The following is a 17,913-nucleotide window of genomic DNA, read 5'->3' on the forward strand; positions in this document are numbered from 1 at the left end:
GAGTGCAATTAATGTAAGAAGGTGCATATCGAACAAACGCCCGAGATTAGTTATTCTGTAGGGAAATGCCAGTCGGGTAATTTTAAGTGCTTATTACTTATTACACAAAAGGAGTCTTCTTGTTTTCTTGCCAAGCGCAGAGATGACGACAATGTATGCATGTACTATGCGCTGGCTGCGCAAATGGAATCAATTAAGCAAATAACGCTTTCATTGTATTAAGCGACTGATTTTCTATCCGGCAAAAACTTTGCTGCTCCTTTTTCTCGTATTGTCACAGTAGGGAAAAAGCGCGTGTTTTCCTTTGCCCATTGTTGTCTGAAAGTTTAGAGTGGAATTCGCTCTTGAATAAATCAAAACTGTGCCCGCTGCTCTTTTTATGTATAATTTATGGCCAGCTGCTCCGTCTTCCCACTTGCAGCGGCGAAGACAAAGCAACAACTTTTCTCTGCTGGCGCTGCGCTTAAAAACGAGAGCGCGCGCGTCTTTCCGTTTCCGCCAATTAAATTATCACAATGCCGCTTCTTCATCCATTCGATTTTTGGCACTTTTTCAGCGTGCCGATCTGGCCGTGGCGTCGATGACGATTAACTACGCCAGGGAGAGCGTCATCGACTTCACCAAGCCCTTCATGAATCTGGGCATCGGAATTCTGTTCAAGGTACGTACGAAATTTGGTTTCCCGTATTTGCCAGCCCTCGTTACGAGATATTCGAAACAAAGTCCTCCAGCTCTTTCCTGCTTCTCAAAAATAAATTATATTTGGTTGAAATTAATTTGGGTTCTTAAAACAACCACGATGAACTAGAAATAACAATTTTACGGCTTTCTCATTGGATGAAAATTATAATATCTAACTGAATAAATTTTAATTAATTCAACAAAATATTTTTCGGTACCAAAAGTAGGACTATTAACTATTAACGAGGAAATAGATAGAAAAGTAATTTTAATAAATCAGGGAAAACCAGCGGGTGCCAGATGTGCGATAAAATTGGTTCCCACTGCGCAGATCCAAGATGGCGTCTGAAGTTGGGAACCAAAAAGCGCTCTTTGGATTGCCGTACGAGTGTCAAGAGTTTGTTTTTACGATCCAAAAGACACAATTAGTACAAGAAATGCAAATTATGTCACAATATTGCCGAAAACTTGGTTCTTTTCGCGAATTTTCACGTGACCGTTTTTTCGCGCCATAATCAACCGGACGCCATATCTGCGCGTCGCATGAATCTGGTCCCCGCCGGGTAAAATATGATTTTCCCTTGATCTAATCCAATTTTAGTGTTTTGAAATGCAGTGTTTTTTTATTTCAAACTTATTCCCACCAAAATTTTAAATGTACCTCGCTGCATTTAATTAAAACCGAATTTTTAAGCAAGTAAATTTAAAATGATCTTGTCCTAAAAGGGAATTTGAAAAAAAAAATCGAATAGTTTTAAGCCAACCACCCCAAATTAATAGCGGCAAGGATTTGTTTTATTCGAAAATCACTTATCATGATGATGCGTGCAGAGCCCATTTACAAATTTCGGTGGCGTGGCCATTAATCAAGGCAAGGTGTAGGCAAGGGGTTCTTGAGTTAACAATTTCCGAGTGCAGGCAAGGGCGGAGGATGCTGCTGCTGCTACTACTGCTGCTTTGTTCAGTTCCGAGCTTTACGGTGCTTGTGCGTGTGCCGCAGGTGCCGACCAGCCAACCGACGCGGCTCTTTTCCTTTATGAACCCGCTGGCCGTGGAAATTTGGCTGTACGTGTTGGCAGCCTACGTGCTAGTCTCGTTCACCCTGTTCGTGATGGCCCGTTTTTCACCTTACGAGTGGAACAACCCTCACCCCTGCCTGGCCGACTCTGACATCGTGGAGAATCAGTTCTCCGTGTCAAATTCCTTCTGGTTCATAACGGGCACTTTCTTGCGCCAGGGGTCAGGACTCAATCCTAAGGTTCGCATTTTAATTCTCTACTATTTCTCTGTGTTCGTGTTTGCATGGAAATACGAGAGGGATTGTGCATGCCCCACTTTTTATTCTAATCTATGCCCGCGGCTGTTTTTTATTTTTATTTTCGATTTGATATTATGCGACTTGTGTGTTCAGCGTATGCGTGAAAAGCGAGTCTTCATGAATATTTTCAATTTACGCCTGCCAATTTTTATATTTATGGTTGTTAGGAATTTAGCAAGTTGTTTGCAATGAAAACACACGCCGTTTTTCTTCTTTTCGCAGAATGTGATATCAATTTGTGCTTTTTCCCTGGAGAATTGCAACAATAATTTAAATTATTCAGACTATTCTTTTTGAAGGACATCATATTTTATAAGAAATTAAATATCGAAAATTTATAGTTTTCTACAAAAATGCTTTTTTCAATTCTCTCCCATTGATGGGTGTTGCTTTAGTAACCCTCAATACATCAAATTTATTTTGATGAAAATAATTGCTTTTTTAACAATCGTAAAACAGTTTTTTCCGCCCTAAAATTTCGACACAATGCAGTTCTGCTTATTGTTTATACTCTATGGAAAGTTTACACAAGCAATTATCGAAAAACGAAGCTGTTTTCGATGTTATTTGTCGCTTTTGACAGTGAGGCCCAATATCGAGAGCACTTTTCCGCTGTTTCCCTTGCCTAAAATTGGGCGTAGAGCTGACAACTGGCTCCCAATCAAGCCTTGTTTGTTTGAAAGCGTAACGCAACGATATTAAGCAAGTCCTGTTTGTACCGCGGGGTCGACTCAGTGGAATCCGTACGTGTGCAAACAGTGCAGATTGCGCAAGAAGTGTACAAGCACCGGTACAACTTCATCTGCACATGCGAATGTTATCAGAGATCAAACAACCATCACTGCTGCGTTGAACAAAAAAGGCACGGATTCAAAAGGAGAAATTATCAGAGAAATTTGGCATATTGGATAATATTCAAATGCTATAACTTCACAAAAAAGAAATCCACTTAAAATTTCCAAGGAAAATCAATAAAAAAAGAGCAGTGGGATTTATATTCGAGCTTACGTAAACTAAACTACAGGTTTTGCTGTTCTTAGTAGATTCAGATTAATTATCAAAGGAGGAAAATGTTCTATATTTATTCTCCTTCAAAATAAATTATATTAGCTTTTACAGAGTCAAAATGCTTTACTTTAGCAACTACAGCTCCAAAAAAATCATTGTTAAAAGCAGTCATTTTTACACAAATTCTCCTCTGGACAGATTTAATTTTTACCAAAACATTTTAGCTTCAAATGTTCAAGAAATTAATAGGATGTTAAAAAAGCACAAATATATATGGCATTTTGCGAAAGGTCTGGCGGCACGTGTGTCTGCGTCTGCACTGCATGTTGGTGTGTGTTGTGCCTGCCCGTAGGTTTCGGAAAGCATGCCGTCGCGGCTGTTCTCGTTCATGAACCCGCTGGCCGTGGAGATTTGGCTGTCGATGCTGGGCGCGTACGTTCTCGTGTCGCTCACCATTTGGGTGGTGGCCAGGTTCTCGCCGTACGAGTGGCGCATTCCGGAGCCCTGCTGCCTCAACGCGCTCGAGCAGGAGTCCGAGCCCGAGGTGTACGAGAACGACTTCACGCTGTCCAACTCGTTCTGGTTCACCATCGGCACCCTCATGCAGCAGGGCTCTGACCTCAACCCCCAGGTAAAAGTGCCTTCGCTCACCAGCTTTTAATCATTTCCGTGATTTGTCTTCCCGAGAGAGAAATTTTCCAGCGGTTGAAAAATACATAAGGAAAATGCAATTTAATATATTTCTCGTGAGGCCTGAGGGGCTCAAACAGCTGCTACTCAATAGGAGAAGTAGGATACTTAATTCCAATTCACTCATTCGTGTTCGAAGCCACCAACAGATGGCGCCACCGTACACTTTTCAAAATAATTTTATTTTAGGGCTTTTCCGCTACGATTTCAGACTCAATCCTGTCACTGTGCATTCTTCACTTAATATCCTTTCTTTTGACGTGCTGGAAACCAAAATCGGTGAAGCAAATCACCGTAGAATCGAGAAAAGTTAATTTTTGAAATATAAAATATTTTCCAACGTTTCTACGGCGAGTGACAGGACTGATTTTGGTTTTCAGCACGTCAAATAAAAGGATTTTAAGTGAAGAATGCACAGTAGCGGGATTGAGTCTGAAATCACAGCGAAAGTGCCGTAAAATTAAATTAATTATTAAAGTATACTGTGACGCCATCTGTTGGCGTCTTTGAATATTAAGGGTTTATACAACTGACGAATTCAATTATTTGTTCTTTCCGCCTATCTAGAATTTTTGAAAATACTCAAATTTCATTCTGTGTATTTCTTTGGTTTTCTTCCAATTTATTTGTTCAGAATAAATAAGCAGGTCTTCTTTTTATGATTAAAAATCAAAGTTTTCAACAGCAAAAACTCGTCAATCTCTTAAGATGCAGAGCATAGAGTAAGGAAAAGTCTTGTTCTTAATAAAGTTTTCTCTCTAATTCCAACTTAATAATTGCCCCAGATAAAATTAACCCTGTATATATAGCAGAAGAAATATTTCCCAACTCAAGGGCAGAGCACTCAAACGAACTTATTACAAATTTCACAACGTTAATTTACGCGCGGAATGAATTTAATCAACGCACAATTTAGCTGCATGGCGCATGATGCACAATCCCTCTTTCCAACATTTATTTATTTATTTTTTAAATATCCAGCGAGCCGCAATAGAAACAAAATTAATTCATTTCTAGGCGACAAGCACAAGAATCGTGGGTGGAATCTGGTGGTTCTTCACGCTGATTATAATTTCTTCTTACACGGCCAATTTGGCCGCCTTCCTCACCGTCGAGCGGATGATCACGCCGATCGAAAACGCTGCCGAGCTGGCTGAGCAGACGGAAATAACGTACGGCACCCTCGAGGGCGGATCGACTAAAACCTTTTTCAGAGCAAGTTAAATTTAAAGCATTTTGCTCCTCCCTAAAATTTATTGCACAAGATTTTGTTTATTTTTTGTTTCGCGGCCCCGAAAAGTTTGCATAAATGCAATTTCCGGCTGCTTTACATTTTTATGCTGTTGGCCAGGATTCAAAAATAGGCATCTACCAAAAAATGTGGCGCTTCATGGAGAGCAAGCGCCCCTCGGTTTTCGTCGACAGCTACGAGGAGGGCATCAAGCGCGTGCTGGAGGGGAATTACGCCTTCCTCATGGAGTCCACCATGCTCGACTACGCCGTCCAGAGGGACTGCAACCTCACCCAAATCGGCGGTCTTTTGGACTCCAAGGGCTACGGCATCGCGACACCCAAAGGCTCGTCCTACTTTTTCTTTTCAAGTCATTTGTTTCTTTCGTAATTCGCATATTATTTTATCCCTTAAAACCTTTTTTCTTCCCGCCGAGAGCAACTTTTTTAGACAGCAGCAACTTTCCTGACGCCTCCGGACAAGTTTTTAATTAAATATTCGCAATGCAGGTTCGCCGTGGCGCGACAAAATCTCGCTGGCCATTTTGGAACTGCAGGAGAAGGGCACAATCCAAATATTGTATGACAAGTGGTGGAAGAACACGGGCGATGTTTGCAACCGGGATGACAAAAGCAAAGAGTCGAAAGCAAACGCGCTCGGAGTAGAAAACATCGGTGAGTGGAGCAAAACTCCCGTCTCTCCCTGCTCTCTTGGCAAACTTTACTTGTGTTTAATCATTCATCATATTAAATGCTGGAGTGCTGGCAGAGAATGTATCTGTCAGCGCTTCCCACTGTGGAGAAAGAAACAATTCAAATCAGATGAAATTCTCATTTATTTACAAATAATCGTTTCGAGCACGAAAAATGTAATAAATTAAAGTGATTTTATTTTAATTGGATAAGGTGTTCAGTGACTTTGGTGAATGACGAGCTGATTGTTTTCATTTTTACACGAATTTTCCGTGTTATTCCCTGATTCATGAGGGTTTTCCTTTCCAACTGTGGCAGAGAGGATTCTTCTGGAGAAATGGCCAAATATAAACAGCTCAGAACTCACGAGGGAGCTGAATTCAATTGAACAACCTAAACATCGTTAACTTCTCGGCATTTATATACGGGCCTTACACAAGCAACTTGTTTTGTTACGCTTGGCTTGTTTCAAAACACCACTCCGAAAATTGAAACACGTGGATCCATTTAATTATCTACTGAACGGACTACAATTTATTGAAAATATTCTGCAAATGAAATGGATTCAATTTCATCAAAATTAAAAACCAAAACTTTCTCTCTCCACATATTGGGAAAAATCCTCTTTATATAAATAAAAACCGACCGACTCTTCTTCCCGGGGCCTAACTCAACAAACCCATTTTTTGCTGACGTCGTGCGGATGAAACTCACTGTTCCTGTCTATGTTGGCAGGCGGAGTTTTTGTGGTGCTGCTTTGCGGTCTTGCCCTGGCCATAATTGTGGCGGTGCTGGAATTCTGCTGGAACTCCAGGAAAAACGCGCAGACTGACAGGGCAAGTATATAGTTGAAACAATTAAAAGTTCAGCCGCACTACACTTGCCACTTGGATCTAACCGCGAATCACTTTTTTAGCAATCTCTTTGTTCGGAGATGGCCGAGGAGCTGCGTTTTGCGATCCGTTGCCACGGCTCGCGGCAACGCCCCGCCCTAAAGAGAACCTGCTCGAGGTGCTCGCCAGGCACCACCTACGTTCCAGCAGCTTTAGAAATGCCTCACATCAATGGGGTAAATCTAGATCCCATGCTACATGTAAATATGCCAGTTCCAGTTCCGCTAGACTAAGTGTGATTCAGTTCATTAATATTCAAATTGTGATATACGCGTCTTTTGATTTCATCCAGATTGGCTTTTCTTTCGGATTTTATTGAAAATTGACACATATCTGGACAACTGCGTTTCATTTTAAGTTTGAATTTTTGTACATATTTAAAGAGTTTTTCTATTGAGATAATAAGTGCCTCGATTGCGGCTAATAACCCAAGCCGTGAGAAAAAAATAGTTTTATTAGAACATTCAAAAGCCTCAATACCACTTTGGAAACTAACAATATTATGTAACTATTTAAAATGTTGATAATCGAAAAAATTTCATGATTTTCGCCCATCACTTTCTTTAGTTTCTCGTGTTTAGTTTGCTTCAAACAGAGTAATTTATCAGTGAAAATTCTTATTATTTTGTGTGCTGCACATAACAGTAGAGATGGGTCCTCAATTTAACTCTAAATCAGCGGGGGCCAGATTCGTGCGACGCGCAGACAATGGCGTCCGGTGGAGTATGGCGCGAAAAAACGATCACGTGAAAAGAAGCAAGTTTTGGTCAGTATTTTGACATAATTACACTAATTGTGTCTTTTGGATCATAAAAACAAACTCTTGTCACTGGTACGGCAATCCAAAGAGAGCTTTTTCCTTCCCCCATTCAGACGCCATCTTGGATCTGCGCAGTGCAAACCAATTTTATCGCACATCTGGACCCCGCTGTTAAACTCTTAAATTCTAAACGAAAATGAAATAAAGGGCCCCATCTCTACTTCAATATTTCTGTTCAAATTTCGCTCTAAGGTCCCTGATCTGCAGTGCGTTGAATCATAAAAATTCGACACACGCGATTGGCGCTCCGTGCAAGAGCAACAACTTCACCTTTCTATTTGTACATTGCGTGAATAACTTGCTGTGTAATTTCTTGTGTATAACTTTCAACACTGCCAGTGTAATTAATGATTAAGAGAAGCATTCACTAAGGCCAATGCTCTGCGTAGGATAATAGTGTGATGCTAGAGATGCAAAAAACGTCGATAGGCATTTTCAACCTGCCAGATACTTAGCAAGAAAGGTGCGTGTGACAATTGCGTTGCTGTTATTTGCCGTATACGTTTGAGCCGAGCCCCTTTCGCTGACCCTGAGTTCACGCTTGCAGAGGACCTGGTACTTCCACCAGGACGGCCACCATCACTCGCACTCGCCGCCCGCCGAGGCAGCCAACCCTCACACCTGCTGCGACCCCGACGAGTGGGACAATGTCTTGGTGGCCGAGAAGCACGGCCTGTGATAAACATAAAGGACGATTTCTTCACATCGACGCCGCCCCCGGACAGCCAGCAGACCAATTTATGTGACACTATTAATATACACCCAATTTAGAGGTTGTGCTGTGTTTAAAAAATAATGACATGGTCTCGAAATTACTTTCAATAACGTTTTTTCAATCAAATTTTGGTCAATTTCACTTGGACAGGAGAAATTGTTGTTTAGCCGGTGAAAATTGACAACAGAATCGAAAGGCTGCTCAAACAGATTAATATTTATTAAATTATAACCGCAGTAGCACAGGAAGTTACAATAATAACAGTTATTTATAGCTTGCGATAATTTTATAAAAATTGAATATGAAATTAAATTATAACACATGTTTGATAATTATTAACTGATCAATCGTTTAATATATTCGGTATAGATTTAAATTTATTGCGATCATCAGCAGATTTGACAATTTGTGCTACCCCAGCACTGATTTATTTTTAATCAATCGCAGCAGCCTTTGATGAGTTTTCGGCAGTTTTTTCGTATAATTATCATAATTATATATTTATGCGTGGAAGACCACAATGTCATTCCAAACGGATATCGATGCCGGAGATAAGAAATAATAAGACATGAGGAGACGCCGAAACAACAGAAGTTGTAGCTGTTCAATCGCGAATAAGCGACACCGCCGACTTGAGGGAATGATTATGTAATTAGAGAGACATTCTGCGTGGGGAAATTGCACTATTCTTGTAAAAAATTTCAGACATCTACATTAATAACGAATCAGAAAGGGGGAAATTTTCACAGAGTGAAAGAAAGCAGTGCGATTTTGGCAATTTTCTAGACGTGTCAATGTGGGAGTAAATTGTTCAATTTATATTAAGGGTAGTTAAATATTATTGTGCATATATAAAAGAAACTAGAGCATTGTTTTGCAATTTTCGAGGTGTTTGATTGGATATAAGTGCAGATGAATGGAATGACTCAATGTTGAGCATTGATTTTAATTTTAGGATTTTAAAACTGATCCACTTGTTGGAGTGTAAAATAATAAATTTCATGTTCCAACTGACTGTGCAGCTTTTTATTTTTGTAACTCAAATCGAAATCAAATGAGGCACCAAAAATAGTTTTTAATTTTAACATTTTAAAGATTAATCTCTATGTCCAAATCATAAAGGCCGGTTAAAACTCTTAAGTTATAAAATTTAAGTCGGTATCTGATTTATAAAGCTACATATTTAATATTTTAACCGACTATTCATGCAGAAAAACGAGTCAAGATCTTTAATTGGATATAATGATTAAGGTTTCAATTAATTTTGTTTAAATTTTAAATAGAGGAAATTAATTTATTAAGTAATTCTAATCTTAATTATTTATTTCAGTTAATTAACATTTTCCAAACAAAATGATATTACTTCAGGATAAAAATTATATTAAATTGAAATATAAAAACCCATTTGATTTGACCAGTTGCATAAACCCTTAGTTATTAAAGCCGCCAAGAGATGGCGCAACCACAGACTTTCTTGAAAATTTTGTTTTAAGCGGTTTTAAGGCATTTCCGCTGCGATTTCAGACTCAATCTAGCTATTTTGCTTTTTTTAATTAATTTGTCTTTTTTTGACGTGCTGAAAATCAAAATCGGTTCAGCCATTCGCCGTAGAAACGTTGGAAAATATTTTTTTATCTCAAAAAATAGTTTTTCACGACTCTACGGCGATTGGCTGAACCGATTTTGGTTTTCAGCACGTCAAAAAATAGCAAATTAATTGAAGAATGCACAGTAGCTAGATTGAGTCAGAAATCGCAGCGGAAGTGCCTTAAAATCGAAAGTCTACGGTGGCGCCATCTGTTGGCGGCTTCGAACACTTAGGGTTTATGCAACTGGTGAATTGTGAAAATTTAAATACAAACCTGGACCGCTTTTTTTTATTTGAAAACTTAGCGAACTGAAATAAAGAAATGAATCAATTGAATTTATTAACTTTTCTCACAATGAGAAAAAAAATCATACGCACTATTTGGCACTCGAAGAACACTTGTCGTAGTTTTTCTTTCCAAGATAATTAAATGCATTTTTTCTTAAGAGAAAAATCATGGCATCCAACCCAAGTTGGCTCAACGGACCATTCTTTATTTTAACAAAAATGTGCCAAGGCTGTGCATCCATTTGCATGCGGGAGAAAATTGAGCCAATCTAGCGAAAAGAGAAGTAATCGAGTAAAAAACCACATTGGCCTGCAGCCAGCGCTTTGAAGCCCCTGCTCGGCGTGCGACGCAACCCGCTCGTCCCTCCCGCCAAGCAGGTTGCATAGGCCTTCAGCGTCAAGAAGAAAGAAAATAATAATACAAAAAGCAGGGAAAAGCAGCGGAAACCCACTCGTTGGAGTCGCCCGGCGGGCGGCGGTGGCGCGTGCTGCCCTCGCGGGGCCGCGGCGCCAACCCGGTGGCGGGGCGCGTCTGCACTCGGCGCCACTCGCGTGGCGCGGCCGACTCACTCGCTGCCCGGCTTTCGCCCAGCTCTATCGATTAGAATAGAGCACTCTACATGCTCTATAACGACACACACCGACCGACCGACCGACCGACCCACCGACACGACGATACATGAACAACAGATAATTTAATGTGGTCACTAAATTTAGTTATGGGGGTAGCGCGCCACTTGCCGTATGCACTTCTTGCTAGCCTCTGCCTGCTCGATCGCCGCCGCTCTGCTGGTGCTGGCGCCGCATTTTCGAAAAATTCGCCACGTACCTGACCCAATTCCGGGCAAATGCCCCACTTTCGAATATATATTCCATTCATTGTCAGTGTCATAATTATGCTGTCATGCGACTCTCCCTGTTATTTATTTGCTGACACTGGGGTTTCGCGAAAATAAACCTGACGCGGACAAGGGATTCAATTTCAGGAGGAAAAACGCAACAGTCAGTCGAGGCGTGATTAATCCTTTCATCCGCTTATCGCAACAGTTGCGACATGGTTGCCGCGGTTCATATAGAAATTACGTTCAAAATTGAAAATGTAATTAAGTTATTATAGCTACAATGTTTTACTACCCTGAGATGTGATGAAACTAATCAAAAATTAATTAAAAATCAGGTTTTATATTTTAGCAACTGTAAGCAATATGAAGTTTTTTAGTTTAATGGCCAATAAAATTATTTAAAATTTGTAAATGACAACAATATTCTCCATTCTGAATAACTTGAAGTAAGGGTTGATAATTGGACTAGTAATAATAATTAATTCCTAGAATTTGCAATAATAATTAAATCAGGAACACCGAGTAACAATTTAAAACTTCGTCCAATATCTCGAATAATGAAACAACTTGCCCGTTATTTTTATTCGCTTGATTTCAATTGAAGTCGTCGCAATATATCCTGGTGTGAAATACAATAAATATTCACTATGAATAAATCATGATTTTCAATTGGGAGACCCCTTGAAGCATGTAATTTATAAACTTTGGAGCCATTTCTCTCAGACAGTTAAACGGCACTCATGCCAGGGCAATTTTTACGCTTATCTGAGAATATTTCAGGCGAAAAAGTAAAATGATTTCTCAGAAATTTGCAGATTTCTTTAACTGACAAATCCGCGTACGCCGTAAATCTCCACTAATTTCGCTCCGGAAATTAGAAAAATAATAAAAGGAAACTGACTCTGCACTCCTCTGCTGCAGCACTAATGAGAAATGTGCCAACTCAGCTGCAGAGGGGTGGAAATGAAAATGAAAATTTAATCCGCCGATATAATATGAGCTGATTGGGAGGAACACAGTTGAAAGCAAGCAAGGAGGAACAAGCTTCATTCATCGCTTGTCGTAGAAGATAGAACGACGGCGGCCGTGTGGCCGCAGGCAGGCACCGCAGAACGCGCACCGACCGTGTCGCGGCCGCGGCCGCACCGCGAGCAGGCAGGGTGGCAGCCGGGCGGGCATTCGGCGCGGCTCGGCGGCACCGCAGTAACAGGTGCGGGCCAACTTTCAAAGGCGGCGCGCCACCGGTCTAGTTCGTGACGGCCGGCGGGGGCGCTTGCGCCGTGTTGGCGACCTCAGCGCTGCCGCGCACCGTGCGGCCGTCGAGAAAAACTGCGCCGTGTGTTTTGGGTCAGTGTTTCGACAGACATCTTGTGCGCGATTCGGCCGCGTTTGCCGCGATTTGCTGCGTTCGGCTGCGTCGGTCGGGCCGATTTGTGAGTGCCGGTGGGCGGCCGAGCCGCCAATGACTGATTAGTGCACCGCCAGCGCCGCCAAAATGTCGTCCAGCACGCCCAAAGTGTCGACAACAGAACGAGTCGTCAAAAGTAAGCGCTCAGCCCCTTTTCGGCCCGCCCCGGGGCCTCGCCCGCCCCCTTCCCACCCCCGGCCGACCACCCGCCACCGCCGCCCGTTCCCCGGCTCACCCGCGGCCTGCGGCCGGCCGCTCCCGGGGGCGGCTCGGCTCGGAGCCGGGGTGGTGCTCACTCACCCTTGCTCCCCCGGGGTCGCGGGTCGACAGAGGCGCCTCCGGGCCCCGGGCCCAGTCGGGAATGCGGAATTCGGACCGATTTCGGACCCTGAATTGGGATACTTGCTCCGTTCCGGCATTTTGGCGCCGCACTTTTGAAAATTCTGCTGGAGAACGGGGGCTGGCTGCCACTGCAGTATGTAGCTCAGGGTGTCGGTGCCCGATTTGATTTTTTTTATTTTACCAATCATTAGTTTTATATTAAAACTGTTTAGGACGTGGTGATCAGCTGGGTTTTTCATTTTTCATGCGGAATTGCACGAGAAACGAGAAAGTGCGCGTTACGCCGGCGGCCTGATCAAGTTGTAAATAAATAACTCGATTTGCGAGCCACCTTGGGGCTTTTTCCGTCGCACCGCGAATTTCGTGGGCCCCACTACCCTTGGTTCTTGCCACCGGGCGAGCAGGGCAGCCTTACAAGCAGCGTTTTATCACATTAAGCGGCGGATTATGCGGCCGCGAGCGCTGCTCTGCCTGCGTCGGCCGGCCGACGGCCGAGAGGAGGACGCGGCGGCGTTGACCGCAGCCACTGTCCTCTCGGCTCGGGCGCAAAGGGTTGCGAGGCATCAGGAATTTCGAAACGCCTCCCCTCGCCTTCCCGCAAATGGTCGGGGTTTGCGTCGGGACCGTGTGTGGCATGCTGCCAGCGATGCAGGGGCGGATTTTATTGTCTTTTGACATACGATTCCTGTGGGCACTGTTCACTGCCCATTCTCTTACACAATCCTCTGCTGACCCGCTTGCTTTTTTTGTAATAAAATCGAAGCAATAAAAAGTTATTTTATGCGTCATAGTGTTACTTAAAATTATTTGTTTTGCTCCTAGGAAAATTTCAGGTTGCACGAATTGTTCTTAAATTATCAATTTTACTCTTTTTCAACAAGATTTATTTTTTTCTAAATCGTCTGGGACGATTTTCTGTCTCCTGTCTCGTTGATGTCTTTACTGTCAGACTGCACGGGCGGGGAGAGAGAGAGAGAAGAAATTTGTGGTCTTTTAGTGCAAAAAGCCGTCTAGCGTTTCGCACCTTTGTCTCTTGCTCGTGCTCACTTTAGCAGGAGGCATCTTGCGGCGCGCCAACAACGGCATCAGTTTCGCCACACATTCTGATGAATTAAATTTCGTGTGACATAATTTTGTCGTACTGAAAACAGGCAGTGTGCGAATTGTTTGGCTGCCGGAATTTTACGAATGTTTTTTTGTTCTGGCTCATTTATTGCATTTACACGATAATCGTGAGCAACTTTTTTAAAATGGTATTTTCGTGCTTCAACTAATTTAATTATGATATATATCTACTGAATTGGATATTGTGCTTGACCGTGGAATTAATGGAAGCGCTTTTCATGAATATTAATTAATACGCGAGTGTGTGTTAATCGCATGCTGAAGAAACTGGACTCAATTCCTGCATATTTATTGAATCATGCTAATCAGATTGATTTGAAGGCTTAGTCACTATTATCACAATTGAAATTGATTTACACCTTTTTTCAGGGTTTTTTCCACTCAATTTTACCAATTTCTTGCGCAAAATATGAATATAAAACATTAAAAATCTAAAATTTGCCATTGGAGTGGTCAAAATGTCCTCTTCTGTACAGTTTTTATTTTAAAAATTGCCTCAATTTCTCCAAAATATTATTTACAATTTTTCGAGTCGAGGTCGTGAGCTAATAATTAGAAAATTATTGAAAACAACGCCTGCGAAAACATATTTTCAACCTTCTTTTGGATCAACATTAATGCTATAAAATGTGCTACATTCCAAAGGTTTTGGAATTGAAAATAAGGGGGAAATATTTTCCTTGTCACGACCAAAAAGCGTATCAGCGGAAGTGGGCGACATTTCGCCTGGAATCGTAAGGCTTTTACTGATAAAGGACGCAGACTGCGACTCGAGATAGCCGTCGATAGAGACATTAGCTAGAAAAGAACAATTAAGCATGCATGGCGCGGCAATTATTATTATTATTATTAAATTTATGCGTCTGTACGCCGCAGATAAAAAGGAGAGAGAGAGAGAGAAAATATTTATGAGGCAAGCCGGAGTCGGAGTCGGGCGTAAATGCACGCACACATACAAAGTGTGGCAAGAGTAAATAAGCGCATTATGCAGCGCGCGCGGGCACTTTGTAAGTCATACACAACACTCACGAACAACGCCATGCAGCCAAGCAGCCACCTACATACCCAGATGGTCTAAATTTATATTTTCATTGCTCTCAATTCAGCCGCCGGCCGGCCGCGGACAGACAGACAGACAGCACTGCAAGTGCACTCGCTCCGCTCGCTGCATAATAATGCACAAGTTCGAACGGTGCACTTTTTGCCTTAATAGCCGCAGCTGCCCCCAGAGCCAGGCCTGGCGAGCTGGCAATTAAGGCCCAGCCCTGTCTTGCGCAACGGCTCGCTTCAATTACCGCTTAATTTGTTTACTGCACGTGGCGAAACACGGTTTCGCTTTCTATCTCACATCGACACCACTGAATTATGCTCGGCTTTATTGGCTATTGTAAATTTTCAGAGAAATTCACGTGCGTTTCAGACATTCTATATATAAATTTTCATCTCTCCTTAGGAATACAGATCATAATATATCTTATTTTGCTTCTCTTTTTCAAAAAATAAAAAATCGCTGGACTAAAAAAATTCCAAAATGGACTACTTCTTTTTTACCACTCAATTTTTATCAATTTCTTGCGCAAGAATTGCAAGAAATGAATTTATTCCATTTTTCTTCTGCAAAAATCTAAAATTTCGGTAGGAGTGCTCAAAATTTTCTCCACTGTGCAGATATTTTCCTTTAAATTGCCATTTTGCTGCCTCAATTTCTCCAAAAATTTATCTCTGACAATTTTTCAAGCCGCGGTTATTTGCTAAAAATTAGTAAATTATTGAAAAAAGAGGTGAAAACATTGCCTGCAAGAAATTGGTAAAAATTAAAAAAAAATCGCGTTTTACCACTGCACTGCATTTGTCTTTTGCAACCCTGACTTCTTGCAGAAGCTAGTCTAGTTCATAATCCCTTTTTTTCTCTCGATTTAAAATAATTTTCAAAATATTTCAGTAAAAACCAATATTACCGGACTAGTACTTTTAATCTCCTAAATTTGACAGACTTAACAGCATTAATTAATTTACAATCTTGACGCAAAAATAAACTCGTGACTAATGCTATAAACCCTTCATAGAGTTTAATCTCTCACTCTCTCTCTGTCTCATCAGTACCAGAAAAAACTGGTCCGCAATAAGCGTGCGTAAGCATTATCATGCACTGCGTAAACTTGATTTGCATTCTTGTCTCTTGCACGCAAACAAATTGGTGGCCGGACAAATTATCACCGGCGGCGGCCCTTATCTAAAAGCTGCGAAATGAAGCCATTTCGGCGTGTGTGCGCGAGTGCTTACAAATAATGTTGTAATGCAAATTTATGCGGATCACCGATCACTATCATCATCGCAATGCTGGCTGCGATTTTCATTGCTTGCCGCCTGCCAATTAACCAAGCGTCACATAAAAAGCAGCGACGCTTGTTTGCGCTCGAATATAATATTCTTTCTCTCACTTTCCATTTTTATTATCTCTGCTGGAAATTTTTCGACGTGCAAAAAATGTAAATCAAATTGGAAAACGGATATTTCAAATTTATTCTAAAAACATAATGGCTACATTTGATGTTATTTTAAAAAATTTGGGTATGTTGTAAAGCATTGTTGAGCGCGTGCTTTGCGTTCAAGTTGCAATGTGAGATTCCGGGCGATGTTAAGGGTCGAGTGCGGTCTGATTTGCCTCTCAAGCATTCCAATGAAGAGACTATTCGGATTTGGCACGATTGCTTTCGGCAGCCCAACTCGCTTCTTGCTGGTTTGCACCTTTCCAGCAAGCGTGAATTGATTTCACGGGACGAGAATGTCTAGCATTTCAATAAAAATGTCCGCTGCTGGTCATTTACACGAACCAATGAGTCCAGTGCGCCCATGGTATTCGTTCGCGATGCCATTGGGACGCTGAGTTTTCGCTATCAGGGGGTCACCCATCTCGAAAGAGGAGAACCGATTAAATAGAATTATCCCAGGGACATATTTCTCTACCAAAGAGCGTCATGGTTGAATGAATAAATTTTAAAACTGCTCTAAAATGTCCCCCTCCTCTCCACAAAAAATTCAGATCTCAACAAATAAAAAATAAAACAAAAATATCCATTGTCATTCAACAAAATTATTTAAATTTAAAGGTTCAATTCATCTTTTGGCTTTGTTGAATACATATTGACACATTTCTGATAAATTTATATCTATTTATACACTCGTAAAATTAAAATTTAGCGACCTTCAAGTACCCCCCGTTAATTTGTCACACATTGTGAGAAAAGACATCCGGGGCATAATGAAATGCAGATTTCTTCAAGATCGTATATCACTTTCGATGCTAATTTAAAACACGGAGCCACGCTGCCAGCAACACGTCTGGCGGCGGGAAACGCATAATATTTTTGGCGCCCGCCTCTCTCAGAAAAAGGACAATAATTGCAGGCTGGCCGGCGGTCAAAGCTCAAAACAATGAATGGACGAGTGCAGAGAGAGAGCAGAGGTCGCCCGAATTTATAGGGCGTTTCACGTAAACAGTGTAATTAGTTGCGTCTGGTGCGCCTCGGGGCCGCCGAATCTGCCGACGCTTCTCAAATAAAAGAGGCAGCAGCAGGCCATGCATGCAGCAGCGGCAGTAATTAATTAAGGAATGGGTAAACACGCGCATTGTTTGTGTCGTGATTTACGCAGCGCGCACGGCCTGCTTCTGCTTCTCTTGTAGGCCGGCGCCGAAATCCGATTCAATTAGAAACTCATGTGGCAACCGGACAAATCGGGCTCAATTGGGCCAATTACGGCGCGACTGGCCCCGATCCGCGCCCTCTCCAAAGTTTATGCGTCAAGAGAGTGTTCTAATTGGTTTGTTTCCTCTCAAAGAAACAAAACAAATTAATACCTCTCTGATAAATTTGTTTCTTGATAGGAGATAAATAATAGTGTTGGTTTTATTTTTTATCTTAAAGTTTTAAGGCCACCAGCTGCGTGAAACTAATTAAAAATGTTTTCTATTCGAATTGCACTTAAATTTTCCTCTTTGAGTTATTGCAATGTCAATCTTATTTTATTCGTAGAGATACAAATTCAGTTTTCGAGCGTGCTTCTTCGTTGCTGCTGCCAACAAATTAATAAACAAACTTTGCTGTTCAACAAGCACGTCTGATGAAACCCAACTTGCATGCAAGTTCGCCCTTTGACAGCGGCCAGCCAAGGAAAAATACATATTAATTAGCATTCCGCCGGGCGCTGCCTTGCCGAGTTGCTGCTGGAAATCGATCGGCATTGAAATTCGCCCGCCGAGTTTATCAAGCA

The 17,913-nt window shown here is 41.7% G+C and overlaps 2 protein-coding genes across 15 annotated transcripts in view; both read left to right on the forward strand.

Annotated features, from left to right (window-relative positions):
* LOC135946011 (glutamate receptor ionotropic, kainate 2) overlaps positions 1–8,530 on the forward strand; it is a 97,768-nt gene extending 89,238 nt beyond the window's left edge. For 2 of the 7 annotated variants that reach the window (XM_065493995.1, XM_065493996.1), the window contains 8 exons: positions 557–661; positions 3,360–3,638; positions 4,715–4,912; positions 5,049–5,274; positions 5,438–5,602; positions 6,356–6,456; positions 6,537–6,689; positions 7,881–8,530. In XM_065493995.1, coding sequence (XP_065350067.1) covers positions 557–661; positions 3,360–3,638; positions 4,715–4,912; positions 5,049–5,274; positions 5,438–5,602; positions 6,356–6,456; positions 6,537–6,689; positions 7,881–8,012 — 1,359 coding nt within the window. In that variant the 3' untranslated portion in view covers positions 8,013–8,530. Of the gene's footprint in view, positions 1–556; positions 662–1,681; positions 1,940–3,359; positions 3,639–4,714; positions 4,913–5,048; positions 5,275–5,437; positions 5,603–6,355; positions 6,457–6,536; positions 6,714–7,722; positions 7,797–7,880 lie in introns of all 7 variants that reach the window. The other 5 variants (XM_065493997.1, XM_065493998.1, XM_065493999.1 and 2 more) reach the window with 4 other exon arrangements.
* A 3,556-nt stretch (positions 8,531–12,086) lies between these two features.
* The window catches only part of LOC135944867 (serine/threonine-protein phosphatase 2B catalytic subunit 2), a 34,075-nt gene continuing 28,248 nt past the window's right edge, over positions 12,087–17,913 (forward strand). For 6 of the 8 annotated variants that reach the window (XM_065492068.1, XM_065492069.1, XM_065492071.1 and 3 more), the window contains exon 1: positions 12,088–12,310. In XM_065492068.1, coding sequence (XP_065348140.1) covers positions 12,262–12,310 — 49 coding nt within the window. In that variant the 5' untranslated portion in view covers positions 12,088–12,261. Of the gene's footprint in view, positions 12,311–17,913 lie in introns of all 8 variants that reach the window. The other 2 variants (XR_010575376.1, XR_010575375.1) reach the window with 1 other exon arrangement.

The sequence above is a fragment of the Cloeon dipterum genome, chromosome X, assembly GCF_949628265.1.
Source record: "Cloeon dipterum chromosome X, ieCloDipt1.1, whole genome shotgun sequence".
NCBI lineage: Eukaryota > Metazoa > Arthropoda > Insecta > Ephemeroptera > Baetidae > Cloeon > Cloeon dipterum.